Source organism: Haematobia irritans, chromosome 3 (genome assembly GCF_050003625.1).
Source record: "Haematobia irritans isolate KBUSLIRL chromosome 3, ASM5000362v1, whole genome shotgun sequence".
In the NCBI taxonomy this organism is placed as follows: Eukaryota; Metazoa; Arthropoda; class Insecta; order Diptera; family Muscidae; genus Haematobia; species Haematobia irritans.
The window spans coordinates 195,062,248-195,080,525 of NC_134399.1; the positions used below are offsets into that span (position 1 = coordinate 195,062,248).

Sequence of the window (18,278 nt, forward strand, 5' to 3'; positions counted from 1 at the left end):
TCAGATGAATTTTGGCCTTCCAAGAGGCTCCGGTCAAATCTGGTGATCGGTTTATATGGGGGCTATATATAATTATGGGCCGATATGGACCAATTTTTGCATGGTCGTTAGAGACCATATACTAACATCATGTACCAAATTTCAGCCGGATCGGATGAAATTTGTTTTTCTTAGAGGCTGTGCAAGCCAAATCGGGGAATCGGTTTATATGGGGGCTATATATAATTATGGACCGATGTGGACAAATTTTTGCATGGTTGTTAGAGACCATATACTAACACCATGTACCAAATTTCAGCCGGATCGGATGAAATTTGCTTCTCTTAGAGGCCTTACAAGCCAAGTTTGGGGGACCGATATGGCCCATTTGCAATACCATCCGACCTACATCAATAACAACTACTTGTGCCAAGTTTCAAGTCGATAGCTTGTTTCGTTCGGAAGTTAGCGTGATTTCAACAGACGGACGGACATGCTCAGATCGACTCAGAATTTCACCACGACCCAGAAAAAAATACACTATATGGGGTCTTAGAGCAATATTTCGATGTGTTACAAACGGAATGACAAAGTTAATATACGCCCCATCCTATGGTGGAGGGTATAAAAAGAAACTCTCAATAACTAATGCTACAATTAACTTACTTTCAATTTTACGAACTAAACGTGGGTATAAATTTCAATCGATGTATACATAAGTTAAGTGCAAACGAAACTTTTCTAAAACAGACGAAACTTTCTCTGCACTTGTTAAAATTATAAGAATGAATTATTGTTAATTATTTGACGCCAATAATTGTTATACACTCCACCATAGGATGGGGGCTACACTAACCAGGGCTGTGGCGTCGGAGTCTTGGAGTCGGAGCCTGAAGATTTTGCTGGAGTCGGAGTCTGAAGATTTTTCTGGAGTCGGAGCCGCAGTTGTAGAAATTTTGCTCGACTCCGACTCCGGCGAAATAAAATTTGAAACACTTAATATTTTTGTAACTAAAGAAATATTTCGACAAATTAGATTCCAGTAGGGTTTTTAATCGAAAAAAGTAAAACGAAGTACTGGATTTCAGACCATTCAAAGTGTATTTTATGAGTGAAATTTCACGGTGATATAAAAAGTCGGTTTTACTAGAATATGGGCTGAATTGATCAATTGTATTGTCCATTTTTAACATATTAAAATATCGATTTTTGACTCTATCTCTTAATAAAAGTCCAATTTTAGGGCAACTCGACATTTTTAGCAGGCATGTCGAGTTCGAAGATGGGTTATACCGGACAATTTTGTGATGTAGCACCTAACAAGTTGGCTGATAAGTCCCCGGTCTGACACATAGATGGCGTCGCTAGTATTAAATGCATATTATTTTTATACAGTACCAACCTTCAAATGATTCGTGTCAAAATTTGACGTCTGTAAGTCAATTAGTTTTTGAGATAGAGCGTCTTTTGTGAAGCAACTTTTGTTATTGTGAAAAACGGAATTTCGTGTTTTGATAAAATACTGTTTTCTGAAGGAAAAATACGGTGGAAGGAAAAACTTGGCTTGATAATGAGTTTCCGGACTCTGCCCCAGGGGAATCAACAATAATTGATTGGTATGCAAAATTCAAGCGTGGTGAAATGAGCACCGAGGACGGTGAACGCAGTGGACGGCCGAAAGAGGTGGTTACCGACGAACACATCAAAAAAATCCACAAAATGATTTTTAATGACCGTAAAATGAAGTTGATCGAGATAGCAGAGGCCTTAAAGATATCAAAGGAACGTGTTGGTCATATCATTCATCAATATTTGGATATGCGGAAGCTCTGTGCAAAATGGGTGCCACGCGAGCTCACATTTGACCAAAAACAACAACCTGTAGATGATTCTGAGCGGTGTTTGCATCTGTTAACTCGTAATACACCCGAGTTTTTCCGTCGATATGTGACAATGGATGAAACATGGCTCCATCACTACACTCCTGAGTCCAATCGACAGTCGGCTGAGTGGACAGCGACCGGTGAACCGTCTCCGAAGCGTGGAAAGACTCAAAAGTCCGCTGGCAAAGTAATGGCCTCTGTTTTTTGGGATGCGCATGGAATAATTTTTATAGATTATCTTGAGAAGGGAAAAATCATCAACAGTGACTATTATATAGCGTTATTGGAGCGTTTGAAGGTCGAAATCGCGGCAGAACGGCTCCATATGAAGAAGAAAAAAGTTTTGTTCCACCAAGACAACGCAACGATGAAACAAAAACGATGACAAAAATGCATGAATTGGGCTTGGAATTGCTTCCCCATCCACCGTATTCTCCAGATCTGGCCCCAGCGACTTTTTCTTGTTCTCAGACCTCAAAAGGATGCTCGCAGGGAAAAAATTTGGCTGCAATGAAGAGGTGATCGCCGAAACGGAGGCCTATTTTGAGGCAAAACCGAAGGAGTACTACCAAAATGGTATCAAAAAAATTGGAAGGTCGTTATAATCGTTGTATCGCTCTTGAAGGAAACTATGTTGAATAATAAAAACGAATTTTGACAAAAAAAAATGTGTTTTTCTTTGTTAGACCGGGGGCTTATCAGCCAACCCATCTTCCGATTTTTTAAGACGTTTTTCCCAGTCTACAATTTTCATAAGATTTGTCAGAAATGTTGAATTTAGAGTTATTTCAGATCCATAAATAAATACGAAAATTTCCCGTCGGTCCAGATTTTGAAATAGCCCCTACATAATTACTTGAGAAATCTCCATATACAATAATCCCTCGATTTACGTCGTCTCGGTTTACGTTGTTTCGATTTACGTCGTAAAATTTTTTGTTCCATCAAACTTCGATTTACGTCGCCACTCGATTTACGTCGTCGATTTTTTTGCCCACTTTATCAGAAACGCCTTCTGTAAGTAAAATTTGTATCAACGATGATGACATAGAATTTTTTTTTTCTAAAATTCTTACCGAAATTACTGAATTATGTTTATTTTTGAAGTTTTTGTTTTTTATGTACATGCACATACAACATAAATGGATTTAGGAGTAAGTATGAACAATTTTCAATTCGGTTTACGTCGTTTCGATCAACGTCGTCAAATGCCCTCTAATGTCCATAACTGATAGACCATTTATAAATCGATGTTTCACCATTTTACTTCTATAGAAACAATATTCGTAACTATCCAGCTATTCCTGTCATCTTTTGTATGATAGTGGTTATTTAAAATTCCGCCCGTCCTAATTTTTGGTAGTTTATGTTTGTTTTATATATCCGACATATTACATTTTTTAACATCTAAACTTCCTATCTGAGTAGCCCAAAATTTTGATTTTTGTGTATTTTTCTTTTTTATATAGATTTATTTTTTATAAAATGGCTATATAGACCAATACCAGAATTTTACTTCTAAAACTTCTAGAAGGCTAGTTATTTTTTGAAATTTTGTGGTTTTATAAATTCATTGTTGTTATCTACCCATATTTTGATGAGGTCTCTATATAACATAGTTTTGTGTCGTTTTTTAATTTATAGGCCTGAAACTAAAATGCTGAGGTTTGTCGTCGAGTCGTATCAAAAAACATAAAATTAGAGTTCTTTTGGACATATATCGGTCTATTTTTGGAACGCTACACCTAAAAATTACTATTGGAATACTGTTAAAATGAGATTTAGGTACACCACCTTGAGTCTAAGTCTGACGACAGAGTGGGAGCGAGAAGCAAAGCGATGCTAGATGCTATAATAGTTCATGCTATAACAATGCTATACTATGGCAGAGTGAGCGTGATATTGGAGCAAAGCGTGTTGTTTCTTTACATCAGTTTTTTCAGGTGTAATGTGGTGTTGATTTACGTAAAATGGATTCCGATGAAGAATATTGCTTGTTGCGAAATACTTTTTTGCAAGAAAAAACGGAATTCATGAAATAAGCACAAGTAGAAAAAATAATGAATTCTATAATTTGTACTACGAACTTAGAAACCACCCCGAGAAATCTTTCAATTATACCAGGATGTCAGTTAAGTCATTTGACATTTTGAAAAAAAAAAAAATAAAACATAAACTAGAGAAAAATTGGTCAAATTTTATAAAAAACCCCAATACTCCTCGCCGAAAAACTAATAATAACATTGTGGTAAGATTAAATTGTATTAATATTTATTATTAGATTTTTTATTCACAACTCACAAATATTGATCACAAAATGATTAATTTCATGGAAATGCAAAACAAGATGAACCCAATACAGCCCAATACCGGAAAAATCAAGAAATATAAAAAGAAAATCAAACAGAAACAAAGCGAGTTCTTGCTATAAACCATTGCACAACACGCTTTCTCGCTCAAACTAGCATCGTCTCGCTTGTAGCTACGCATTTACTCTGACATATTTTGCGCTACACCATAAGAAAACACACAGAGGTTTATAGCGTCGTATAGCGCCATATCATAGCAACGATTCTCGCTCCCACTCTGTCGTCAGCCTAATATGAAATGCTGAAGTCGGAGTCGGAGCCAGAGTTGAGCAAAATTGAATCGACTCCACAGTCCCTGACACTAACTTTGCCATTTTTGGAGCCAATGATTTGGTGCCAAATCATGTACTTTTCGAAAACATTTCTTTTATTTTTGTAGGCTGAGTACTTAATGGACCACGCTTCGTACACCTCAAACATAATTCAAAGTTTGTATTTGTATTTATCCAATTATATTCCAATTGTAATATCCAGAGTTATCTGTCAATCATTGTCTAAAAAATGTTTAAAATATTTAAATCTTTAATCCATGCAAGGTGTTCGAATTTCTCTACGCCAATGACCAAATTGTGTTGTGTTGTGTCCTTAAATGTGACACTTTTATCTAAAGTTCTTCAGTAAATCATTCCATATGGAGGTGTCTGGATTAAATGGAATGGAAAGAATAAAACGGTCCATATGGTCTCCATTCATACCCCGTAAACCACCCCACCCCCTGTATACCAAACCCCACCGACAACGTTATTCAATTCAATATTCTTTCATACATTCGTGCATTTCAGTGGAGAAAGGGCAGATGATACATATGGATCGTGTTCTCTCGGTCTTGTAGCACTTGGTTGTGGTCCATAATATTGCACTCAAGCCACATATTCCATTTATAATGTAGGTTAATCGGATGGTGTCACACTAATAAAATCACAACACAATTTAACGCCAAGCAAATGTGTCAAACGCTTCATTCGTTACCGCAATTATGGAATGGTGATTTTTTCAGTACTCGTTGGTGGATATATGCGGACATACTATATGCTTCTCGTTTAAATATACATTGTGATGAAATGATGATGCAAGGAATCTTTGGCCTATATTCATGCCATATGGTGGGGCAGAGAGGGGAGGAAAGTGTTGCGATGGTAAAGCGTTTTTAATATTCGCATAATGCTTATGCATCCCGTAATAAATGCAGCATTCAATTAAAATTGCCTCCAATTTTGTTGCATGTGCAAGTGAAGCATGTGCTGTTATGAAGAAAATTAATACACTGCGGGGTATTTGAATAGGGATTGTTTTTTTTTTTTTTTTTGTATATTGCTTATATTTCTTCAATCTGTACCCAGCAAAAAAAGCGTCGCCAACAAAGTAATCAAAATGTTCTTTTTGGATCCGGAAGTGGTGCAAAATTGACGCAGAAGCGATTAATTTAACATGGGCTTGTCATAGGACGGAAGTCCTCCATTTCAACAGTTGTTGCACTGAATTTGCATCACTTCTTTAGGTGTGAACCGAATTCAATGTTTTGGATGTAAATAAAAAAATTCTGTGATATTTTGTCAAATAAATAATTTTTATAATTTTTTATAATTTTTAATTGATTCTAACGCTTGTCGGAAACGTTTGACCTCAAATATTTTCAATAATTCACAATTTTTCCAGATTGGATTTAGCATTTTTGTCAACAAAATTTAAATGATTTGTACCATTTTATGAATTCTCACTCAGTTTTTAACCTATTTGAAACAAAAAAAGTTAAAATTATCCCTTAAAAGTATTAAAAAACCAAGTTGTAAAAAATTGAATTAAAAGAACTTCCTGGGTAGTTAAAATAAAGAACATCATTGGGAGTTCATCTTCTGGAAGTGCTTTTAAAGTTGTTCCTTTGGAAGAACTTCCAATTTTTTTTTTTGCTGGGTAATTGATGGAGACACATGATTTATTAGAGAAAATTTTGGTCTATACACTGAAAAAACAGTGAACCCACCAGGAAGAAAACTTGTGGTTAATTTTAGAAAATTTTGAATATTTTTAGAAAATTTGAACCAAACAGCATTACAAACGCTGGCATCACGCCGATAACAAAAAAAAGTAAATATTTTTCGACAAATTCAAGAAAATTTATTGGACATAATTAAGTTTTCTTCACATGTTAAAGAAAATTTTGTAGTTTGAAGGAAAAAAATTATAGTTCAAAATTGCAAGAATGTGACATACGAAGTTTATAATGAACGCATTTCTAGTACAATTTACACATTTAAAGATAGAATGAACTATGTTGTGACGAATACGAATTTAATAATTTATGTGGAATTTTTTCGCGTTTTTAAGTTAATTTCATCGAAATCGGTTCAAATTTAGATATAGCTCCCATATATATGTATCGCCCTATTTACCCAAATTTGGCCATAATAGGTTGACTGATAAGTCCCCGGTCTAACAAAGAAAAACACATTTTTTTTGTCAAAATTCGTTTTTATTATTCAACATAGTTCCCTTCAAGAGCGATACAACGATTATAACGACCTTCCAATTTTTTGATACCATTTTGGTAGTACTCAAAATAGGCCTCAGTTTCGGCGATCACCTCTTCATTGCAGCCAAATTTTTTCCCTGCGAGCATCCTTTTGAGGTCTGAGAACAAGAAAAAGTCGCTGGGGGCCAGATCTGGAGAATACGGTGGCTGGGGAAGCAATTCGAAGCCCAATTCATGAATTTTTGCCATCGTTCTCAATGACTTGTGGCACGGTGCGTTGTCTTTGTGGAACAACCCTTTTTTCTTCGTTGTATCGCTCTTGAAGGGAACTATGTTGAATAATAAAAACGAATTTTGACAAAAAAATGTGTTTTTCTTTGTTAGACTGGGGACTTATCAGCCAACCTGTTACACATCTATCGACCAATAAATCATAAATACGCTTTTGCGAACTTGCCTCAAATTTGGTTCCGATTTAAATGTTTCCCATATTTTTTTTTTAGAAATTGTGCTTCATCCCAGGGCATAAGCCGATTTAGAATTTAGTTCTAGAAATTTTGTAGAAGTACAAAAAATTGTCTCCAAACCCGTTAAGATATAAATATTTGTATATGGGAATATAAACCTTCATGAAAGAGTTGAGATGGTAACACAAATTTTGGTCTACAAAGTGGTGAAGGTTATAGTATAGTCGGCCCCGCCCGACTTTAGACTTCACTTACTTTTTTTTTTGTTTTTAATAATGGACTCAATATTAGTTATATACTAACTCTGTAGGTGCAAAATCAACTATAGCTACAACTCTATATAATATCAGACATTTCTACTCAGATTGTGACAAAACTCCTACAAAAATGAATCCCTTAATGTTCTTAAATATGGAAATGCAGGTTTATCTCTCAAACCTATACCAATGTTACCCCATGAATGCTTATGTTTACTAATTCAATAGAGGTGGTTTAGGGTATGATATAGTTGGTCCCGCCCGACTTTCTACTTTACTTACTTTTTATACCCTTCACCACTACTGTGGTACAGGGTATAATAAGTTTGTGCATTTGTATGTAACGCCAAGAAGGAGTAATCATAGACCAACCTTTTAGTATACGGATCGGCTTAGAATTAAATTCTGAGTCGATTTAGCGATGTCCGTCTGTCTGTCTGTCCGTCTGTCCGTCTGTCTGTCCGTCTGTCTGTCTGTCTGTCTGTCTGTTGATGTATTTTTGTGTGCAAAGTACAGCTCGCAGTTTTAGTCCGATTGTTCTAAAATTTGGTATAGGGTCCTGTTTCGGCTCAAAGACGATCCCTATTGATTTTGGAAAAAATCGGTTCAGATTTAGATATAGCTGCCATATATATTTCGCCGATCTGGTCATAATTGGCTTGTATATCAACCGATCTTCCTCAAATTCCGTACATCCGAATATTTTATGGGTCTCGTAAAACTTGCAAAATACCAGCCAAATCGGTTCAGATTTAGATATAGCTCTCATATATAGCTTTCGCCCGATTTACACTCATTTGCCCAAAGAGGCCAATTTTTAACTCCGATTTGGTTGAAATTTTGCACAGGGAGTAGAATTAGCATTGTAACTATGCGTGCCAAATTTGGTTGAAATCGGTTCAGATTTGGATATATCTCTCATATATAGCATTCGCCCGATTTACACTCATATGACCACAGAGGCCAATTTTTAACTCCGATTTAGTTGAAATTTTGCACAGGGAGTAGAATTAGCATTGTAGCTATGCGTGCCAAATTTGGTTGAAATCGGTTCAGATTTACATATAGCTCCCATATATATGTTTTTCTGATTTCGACAAAAATGGTCAAAATACCAACATTTTCCTTGTAAAATCGCCACTGCTTAGTCGAAAAGTTGTAAAAATGACTCTAATTTTCCTAAACTTCTAATACATATATATCGAGCGATAAATCATAAATAAACTTTTTCGAAGTTTCCTTAAAATTGCTTCAGATTTCAATGTTTCTCATATTTTTTACTAAAATTGTGTTCCACCCTAGTGCATTAACCGACTTAAATTTTGAGTCTATAGATTTTGTAGAAGTCTATCAAATTCTTCCAGATCGAGTGATATTTAAATGTATGTATTTGGGACAAACCTTTATATATAGCCCCCAACACATTTGACGGATGTGATATGGTAGCGAAAATTTAGATCTACAAAGTGGTGCAGGGTATAATATAGTCGGCCCCGCCCGACTTTAGACTTTCCTTACTGGTTTAAGTATAATTTCATTATTTTAAAGAAATTTTTCTTTAATATTTTATAATTTACGCCTATAATTTCGATTGCGTAATCTTTAATATCACGTAAATATTTTTTTCAGTGCAGATATATAGAGAGCTGCTCGGAACATACACTGAAGACAGATTATTCTGATTCACAGATTTAGTCTTTATTAGAGGTGTGCGCGTGACACGAAATTCTCGTGGGTGAACGTGAGTCATTAAAAGTAGTTCGTGCGGGAGCGTGCGCGAGTACTGCTTTTCATTTCGTAAATGTGCGTGAGTGAGATTGGCTACCACACGTATCGTGCGTGAGCGTGCGTGAATAAATATTTTGATTCGTGAATGTGCGTGAGTATGAGAGAAATTTCAGTCACGCGCACACCTCTAGTCTTTATCTTTAATTATTTCGGTATTTATTCCGACCCAAAGAAGCCAGAAATTATACTAAGGATACTTTTTAGACACATTTCAGAAGACAGATTTTTTTGTGTAAAAACATATTCCATGCCCCAGTGTATATGTAATAAAAATACATCATGTCTTCTTTTCCGTTCTTTTCTTGTCGTGTAAATGATGCAAAAAGTACTTAGCCGGACCCCCTCCCTCTCATCTTAATTTACAATGACGTTACATGCAGACATATTTCGAGAGTATGTTTTCAAGCCTTTTTTTAGGCAAAAGGTATTTTCTTATATGTGAGAAATTTTGTGTACGACAAATGACTACACAGAAGAAAAAAATCACGAAGATTTTCCCAATTAAATTCTTGAGTTAAAAAAAAAATATTCGATTAAAAATTTAATTGATTCAATAAATGTATTTAATTGAAAAAAATATCAATTACAAAAATTAATAATATCAATTAATTTTTTAATTGACTATCAATTAATTTTTTTGATTTTATTTATTTATAGTTGATACTAAATTTATAGTAAATATAATATTAGTATCAAGATATAAAAAAGCATTGGCAACTGAGGCCATCAGCTTTTAATTGATACTATCATTTCTATGATTAAAGACATTTCAATTAAAAATTAATTAGATTAATTAATTTCGTGATTGAAGAAAAAAAAAATATTTTTTTATGTGTACGAATCGCTTTATACCTTCTACAAGTTGATTATACGTCCTCCTATAGTTTGTGGTTAAGTTTGGTATGACAAATCCCCTCAATGGATAAATTTCTTTCAGGCAGGAAGATGAGGAATATGACTTTTTCACTTTTGGAGTAGACAGCATGTCTATGTTTATATTTGCTTTTTATGTGTGGCCTTTATTTTCCGGGGTTGTGTAAATAAATCAATACAGCAATATGAAAATGTTTATAATTATATTCGTTGAAGATATATTAAAATTTTTATTATATTCAAGCAGAGAGATTAAAAATGAATTTCAATTTCAATGAAAATTGCAATTCAAACATACAAATTTTAACGGAAATAATTTGAATCTATCTCGCAATTCCAATTAATTGTACAACAAATCACTGTTTTAATGGAAATCTGACGAATATTGTTTATCTCTGTTTTGCACAAACATTTTGGCCCCGTTTTGTGTTTTCTTCTGACATATAATCCAGCTATCGTTGAAGTATGCTTCTCCATTTGTGTCATACAATAGTTTTCCTTTCACTCTTTGTTTTGCTCTGACATTTCGATGGGGCTGTGACAAATAAGGGTGTGAATACTATGTGAACACAAAAAGAGACTAATCGGCTTGTCACCACACATACAAATGGGGTTGTCAAAACTTTTCAAAGAAGAGAAGAGTATGTTCGAAGAAAAGTGTTTCATTCACACCAACCATATGCGATAAAGTGAAAGAGAAAATTGTAACTGTGTACAAGGCAGGTGTGACATGTCAAAAGTAGGAAAATTTTGAAAGTTAATTCAAATGTAGTGACGAGGTTAGGCATTAAATGACCATAACGAAGGACAGATGTTTTTTTATGGGATTTGCTGTCATTTGAGCAATAGGCGGTAGCTATAGATTTAAATTAAATTAGACATAGATTATAGTACTCGTAAGTAGGTTAGCATAGGCACATAACAAAGCATGATTCTTCCCAATCTATGTACATTGTACTAAATTAACAGTTTGGTACCCAATTGATACAACTTTAATAAAAGGTATCATTCAATAAATATATTAAAAAGGGTCCGTAAAAAAATGAAACGAAAACGTTCATGAAAAATCAAAACGGGATGTTCACGATTTCAACCACGGAGTTCATGATTTTTTCTATAGGTGTAGGAATCATCATGTGTTACTACCATGTCGTTATCCCGATGGAGCTCAAGCCTTCTTCTATGGTGCGACTTTTTGTGTTGTTGCGCCATTAATTGCCATACTTTTTACATTTTTGTATCACTTTTTTTTGCCATATTGTGCCACTTTTTAATTAATTGAAATCAATTAATAGGTCCTCAACCACTTGAACATAACAACAAATAAAAATGAACAAAATTTAACATGTGTTCATAACAGAGATGGAAGTTTCCAAAACACTTAACTTTTTTCTGTTTATACCGCGCTTTTTGTGCTAGGCTAAGAAGTTCCGAACTACCCTCGTATGGGAAAAAATCCTATATCTACCTCATAATTTACCGGGTGGGCCCCTAATTGGCTTGCATATAGCGCTTTCCACCCACGCCAGCCGGTCTCATCAGTAGGCTTAAACACCCTATTGCCAACCATACAAAATAAACAAAATTAATAATAAATAGGTAATAGGTACCTATTACCAAAAAGTAAAATCAAATAAATAACAAAAAATCATCTCGTCTTGCTTCAGAGAACCCCTATGTATTTTATCCAACACCAAATGTATATAAGAACATCAAGTATTAGCAACCATACACAGAGCACCTCCAGCTCCTTCAGACAGTAGGTTAGGTTAGTGGCAGCCCGATATTTCAGGCTCACTTAGACTATTCAGTCCATTGTGATACCACAGTGGCGATCTTCTCTATTATCACTGAGTGCTACCCGATTCTATGTTGATCCTGGAAAGTCATCCTTATTTTTTGTACACTAAAGTCATCCTTCGTCATTTTGACTACGGCTTATTTCAAGGCGCTATCATTTGCATTGTGAGCAAAAATGAGAAAGCAAAATTGAATTTATTTCCTAATTCAATTTGTTTTTAATTAGTATAAGACAAAAAATCATAAAGTGGTTGTATTGGTATAACTTAAATTTATCATTTCAATCAAAATGCATTTTAAATCGAAAGTGAAATTACGCGTTGTCATTTTGACGAAGGATGACTGTGCAGGGTTAAGCTCAATGACAAGGGACCTCATTTTTATAGTCGAGTCCACACGGCGTTCCACATTGAAATGAAACCACTTAGAGAACCTTTGAAGCACTCAGAAATGTCACCAGCATTACTGAGGTAGGATAATCCACCGCTCAAAAACTTGTTGGTGTTTGGTCGAAACTGGGTTTGAATCCACGACCCTGTGTATACAAGACGGACATGCTAACCAATGCACCACGGTGGCTCCATAGAGTAAACCGACTGAAATTTAACACCCAATATACCGTACATATGCAGATGTTTAACTCTCAAGACTCAAGACAATTATTCTGTGGAATTCCAAGACTCCCACATCCGATACAACCCTTATATAGGCACTGGATTCTAAGGACTCAACACGCCAAATTCGTGGTATCCATAGACCCCCATGTCCGTATGTCGATAAGTCGAACAAAATACCCATCGCACTTAATCCGCCTCAGGCTCCCACCCCGTCCTTCGTCCTACCCCCACTAGTCACTATAAACTTCACCTCATGCGGATATAATAGAAACCTAAGTATAGAAATCAAAAATCTTCGACTCTATAACTCTCCTAACCAGGGTTGGCCTGTTGCAAAATGTGACTTTTGCGACTACATTTACGACGGTATAATACGTATGTTGCAAAAGTCGTAAACCTAGTGTAGAAACCCTAATTTGGAATTAAAGAAATTGTGAATATTTTTTAATTTAATTTAGTTAAACTCCCCGATAAAAGGTATGCAAAAAATGCTTTATATTGTATTTATTCAAAGCTCGACTAGATTTACATCTCTCATGCACAACTTCAAACTATTCTTGGTTTTCGTGGTCCATAATGTCCATTCAAGCTTCAGCAGTATCAACAATTTTGAAAATTTTTAATTAGTATGGAAATTTGCTCAAAAAGTGATTTTATAAAATTCTATATAAACAGCAATTCACTTATGTAAGACTTAAGTAGTTTTCCTTCCTTCCAGTTTCTGCAGTAATTTGTGAAAGGTAAACTATGAGCGAGTACCGACTGTCACGTTTACTGCACCATCGAGTAGTTTATAGTAATTTTGGCTTCGACTTTTCAATTGAAATAACTATATTCTCAAGTTTTTTAAACTCGTTAATAATTTTATGAACTTTCTTGAGAATTGTAACTTCTTCGCATATATCATCATCCTGGATATCACTCGCTGCCTATCTGAAGGGTTTGAAGTATTTGGAGTTTGCGACGTTTGCTACTTATTCTACATTTACAACGTGTATGTGATGTTTACAACTTTGCGACAGTCGCAAACTTTAAACAGTTTAATACAGACCAAATCTGCTTCTAACAGGGGTTAATTATACTGCTCGGTATTGGAATGTCCATTACCAATGGGTAACTTAACCGCTTTTCGGGCAAGTACCCCTACCACGCAGTCCAGATAAACAGGCTATAGAAGTATAATCTCGTGTCCTTTCCAAACCTCCCCTCTTATCAAGTACCATATAGTGCCCTTCCCGTCAATATCTGTCATGTATATCCCCGTCTTCTGTGAAAACTTTAAAAAAACTTTACTGGACATAAATCCTGGTTTGCCCATTGTTTCTTTTCGATTTTGTTGCGATTGCAAATGGAAAATCCATCCATGATTTTTTTTTTGGCGGTACTCGTCAAAAAAACTTTCTATATATCGGCGAAAGATCAAAATCCCGGAACAACTATGGTAGCACTTCTTATAAACTAAACCAGAATAGCTTTTTTGGCACAAAATTTCTTCTTTCTAATGCCATCTAGCGGAACCCGATTGGATTTATACAACGAAATAACTGGAAAGCTAAGGGATTTCGATGATAAAATTTTTGTGGCTCATTTTTACGTGGAGAATTTTATAGAAATATCGTAGAATATTGAATTACTGTAACGATGAAATGGAAATGTGAAACTCCAATGTTTGCCCCTCCTAGTTTTAAGAGAAAAGTAGAAACTCTCTGTTTTTGAGCCCACACATATATTAGCTCTCTCCCTCCGTAAAAAGCAGACCCCACAAAGGACATGCGCAGCACAAAACTTTTGTATTGGAATGACAACATACAAATTATGTTATACGCTTTTGTTATCAACAATACAAATTTTCCGCTAAAGAAAATAGTGTTGTCTAGTACTGGAGTTGCAAGTGCTAAAAGAAAATCATTAAAAAACACTAACTCAGAGAACCAATGATTAAGAAATTATAAATTGAAGTAAACCATATACCAAAAAAAAAATTAAATCGTGGAAAAAAAATAAACTTCCCTTCAGATGAAAAACTATAAATGTGTTTTGTAAAAGAGGCTCATAGAAGGAGCTGAATAGCGAAGAAAACAAGAACCACCACCAACAACCTCATATAATATAAAATTATTTTTTTTTCTTCCTCAAAGATTTGAAAAACCTTAAGTGAATAGTGATTTAAAACGAACAAAAACAAAACGAAAATTTTTCTAAAAAAAAAAATTGCAAAGTGTTCATAACTTTTTTTCTAACTCGGGGATAATTTAAGATTTCACCTAAATACGCCAAAAATTTTCACCCACAACTCTTTGGGGGATACACACAGTCACAAAACAGGGCACCAATTTTCTTCAGCATAAGAACTCACGCAAAACAAAAGCAGCAGTCATTAAAAAGGACAATAAACCAGTCAGTGGTGGCCGTATAAAAACTCCTCTACATAATGTGTAAGTTTGTGTGTTTTTTTCTCATTGCCTTCGTTTCATTTGTTCCCAGTTTTTGTAACATACTATAGCGACCACCACAAGGAAGTGCTGTTAGTCTTGGCTCAAGAGCCCTTGAGTATCTGTTTTGAGTGTAGGAGCCCTTTTTTGCAGGAGTACTTCCGTGTTGATGTCACCTGAAAGTGGCTTCATGTCATAATTATGTGTTTTTTGTTTTTCACACCAACGAAGAGTGTGAGTTGTGCTCCCTTTCTTTTTTGTTTTTTCCGTCTTGATAAAGATGTCAGGAACCTGGGTCATGGTATTGTTCTTTCATAACATAGATCCCCTTTTGTTTTGGCTCTAGGCTTTTTATGTGGGCTTCTTTCGCCACTCGTTTACCAGTATTGTAGTGCTGCACCATTCATATCATACACTTTGGGAAGGGGTGTGTCTTTCTTGTTGGATGCAGCACGTGCCACCATCATCATCGTCATCCTCATCATCACCATGAAGTAAATCGTAGCGACTCTTTGGAAGAATGAGATTTTTATAACACGTTTGCGGAGGCCTGTTTCCATTGAATCCATGTTGTGTGCATGGGGAGATTTTGATTCATGCATATGTTTTCCATATTCCTGTATTTATCATTGCTTCACTTCAAACATTGAAATTCCCCCATTTCCTTTATTGGTTCTTTTATAATAAGCGGTAATGTAAATGCATTTACAATGCAATTACTTTCCGTGTAATAAGGCATTGTTTCATGGTTTTTATTTAAACGGGCAATTAATCGAATGTAATGGTGGGCAAATGGAATCATCAACGTCAAAGAATATGAGAAAAGGATGCCAACAAAAAGAAATCCAAAATTTCTGATAAAGAGATGTTAGAATTGGCGCGTATACCAAAAAAAAAAAATTTTACTTGTTTTAAATTTTTACGGATTTCGTTCTTGATTCCGAACCCAGGATGGGGCGTCTTTGAAATAAGGCAGCTTTAAATATAGGGTGTTTAAAATTAGGTTAGGTTAGGTACCAGCCCGAAGGTTCACTTAGACTATTCAGTCCTTTGTGATACCAAATTGGTGAACTTCTGTCTTATCACTGAGTGCTGCCCGATTCCATGCTAAGCTCAATGACAAGGGACCTACTTTTTATAATCGAGTCCAAACGGCGTTCCACATTCCAGTTAAACCACTTAGAGAAGCCTTGAGACACTCAGAAATGTCAACAGCATTACTGAGGTGGGATAATCCACTGCTGATAAACTTTTTTGGTTTTTCAGCGGTGGATTATCCCACCTCAGTAATGCTGGTGCTATTTCTGAGGGTTTCAAAGCTTCTCTAAGTGGTTTCACTGCAATGTGGAACGCCGTTCGGACTCGGCTATAAAAAGGAGGTCCCTTGTCATTGAGCTTAACATGGAATCGGGCAGCACTCAGTGACAGTGTTGCCAGTATTTTTCGGGCTCTTGTCCCCAAAATAAGATGCTTTCATCCCCAAAAATCCCCAATTTAATTCAAAATTCCCCATAAAAATCCCCAATAGATTTTTTGGCAAGTTTTTTGAAAAAAGAAATAGGCTCTGCTGTAATATGTTATTTTTGTTACACCAGTTTGCGAGTTACAATAAGATTAAGATTTCAAAATCCAAAAAATGAGACTGGTGCTCAAAATATTATCTGATACAATCCCTCATCAGAATTATTTATTGGTATAAAGAGTCATCGAATTTGTGCCTTATGCAAATTATCTTCTAAATGCTCGAGAAATAAAAATAGGAGTTGGGTCAACATGTGTAGTTATGAATCAAAACTTAGAATAGCTACGAAATAAAATTGGTGATCGATCAAAAGGCGTTGTTGCCCCGATATGAACTCTATTATATATGTTTGATATATATTTTCCAAATCAGTGATGTATGCAGATGAGGGGCCAACACTTCGATCCAAGTCCTTGCGAAATAATTTCACAATAGTAAACAATTTCTCAGAAACAAAGCAAATTGTAAAGTAACTCTTGGAATAGAACTTTTTTTCATATTTTGAAGATTTTCTGTACTTCTTTAAGCCCTTTTTAAGCATGTAGAAGTAAAGAATTTCATATAAACTATAACTCAAAACCTGATTTGCTATACTGACCAGAATTCCCCACAAAAATCCCCAAATTTGTGGAAATTCCCCACCAAATCCCCAAGTCCCCAACTCAAAAATTTTGTCCCCATCCACGAAGAAATATCCCCGATTTGGGGAAAAATCCCCAATACTGGCAAGACTGCTCAGTGATAAGAGAGAAGTTCACCAATGTGGTATCACAATGGACTGAATAGTCTAAGTGAGCCTGATACATAGGGCTGCCACATAACCTAACCTAATACCATCCGGCCTACATCAATGACAACTACTTGTGCCAAGTTTCAAGTCGATAGCTTGTTTCGTTCGGAAGTTAGCGTGATTTCAACAAACGGACGGACGGACATGCTTAGATCGACTCAGAATTTCGTGTTCAATTCCTAGTTTTAATTAAAATTTTTCTAGTTTTAAGAATTTGTCCTTAAAATTTATGGAAATTGAATTTCCTAAATTTTAGCTTCCATAGTCTTTCTAAATAAGATAAATATTTTTTCAGTGTAGCATAAGCCGGTAGTAAACTGTTCACTTATCAATGAGTGCTGCCCGAGTATATGTTTATCTCAACATCGTTCAATCAGACTTTAATGAAAAGTCAAAAAATATAATTTGAGTTGAAAAGGGAAGGTACACCGGAAAAAGTATTTCTAATTAAATGGTTGATTGAAGTTGAAAAAAATTTCACTTAATAAATTAATCGATACAATAATTTCTTAATCAAGATAGAAGCATTAAGAAAATAAAGTAAATGATTGAAAAACTTTTTAATCAAACTAGGGAGACTAATGGTCATTTTCATGTAGCTCCGTTAGGCTTTAACTGCCAGTTAACAGAAAGAAAAATGGAAATATCTTTTCTCCGGTTAACTTTAACTAAAAAATTTTCAGCAGTTAAGTTTCTAACTGACATATGGAATATATACGCAAGATGACAGATATGTAGATACCACGGTTTAAAAGTTCGTTAGCTAACGTAACACTAACGGAGCTTCATGAAAATGGGGCTAAGTCAGTTAAAAAAGTGATGGAAAAAATTTTTTAATTTTTAAATAAAAAATTATTTCAAACAATTTTTTAATCAAACTAACAACACAAATTCAGATAATAAAGTAATTCAAAAGCGCTAGGTGTTTTATTCAAGAAATTAATTGAGCTTTGCAATCAACATCAATTAAATTTTTAATTGAATCAATTAAAAAATTAATTGAAATTTTCAAATCAAATCAGTTTTTTAAT

The 18,278-nt window shown here is 35.0% G+C and overlaps 2 protein-coding genes across 3 annotated transcripts in view; one reads left to right on the forward strand and one right to left on the reverse strand.

The window, feature by feature from the left end:
- mei-218 (meiotic 218) overlaps positions 1-18,278 on the reverse strand; it is a 129,964-nt gene that overhangs the window by 76,791 nt on the left and 34,895 nt on the right. The window lies entirely within an intron of this gene.
- The window catches only part of Septin4 (septin 4), an 84,923-nt gene that overhangs the window by 54,099 nt on the left and 12,546 nt on the right, over positions 1-18,278 (forward strand). The window contains exon 1 of one of the 2 annotated variants that reach the window (XM_075301242.1): positions 14,737-14,938. The exons of the other annotated variant lie outside the window; for it this stretch is intronic. Within the exon in view, the coding sequence (XP_075157357.1) occupies positions 14,935-14,938 (4 nt within the window). The 5' untranslated portion in view covers positions 14,737-14,934. Of the gene's footprint in view, positions 1-14,736; positions 14,939-18,278 lie in introns of those variants that run through there. 2 annotated transcript variants of the gene reach the window in all.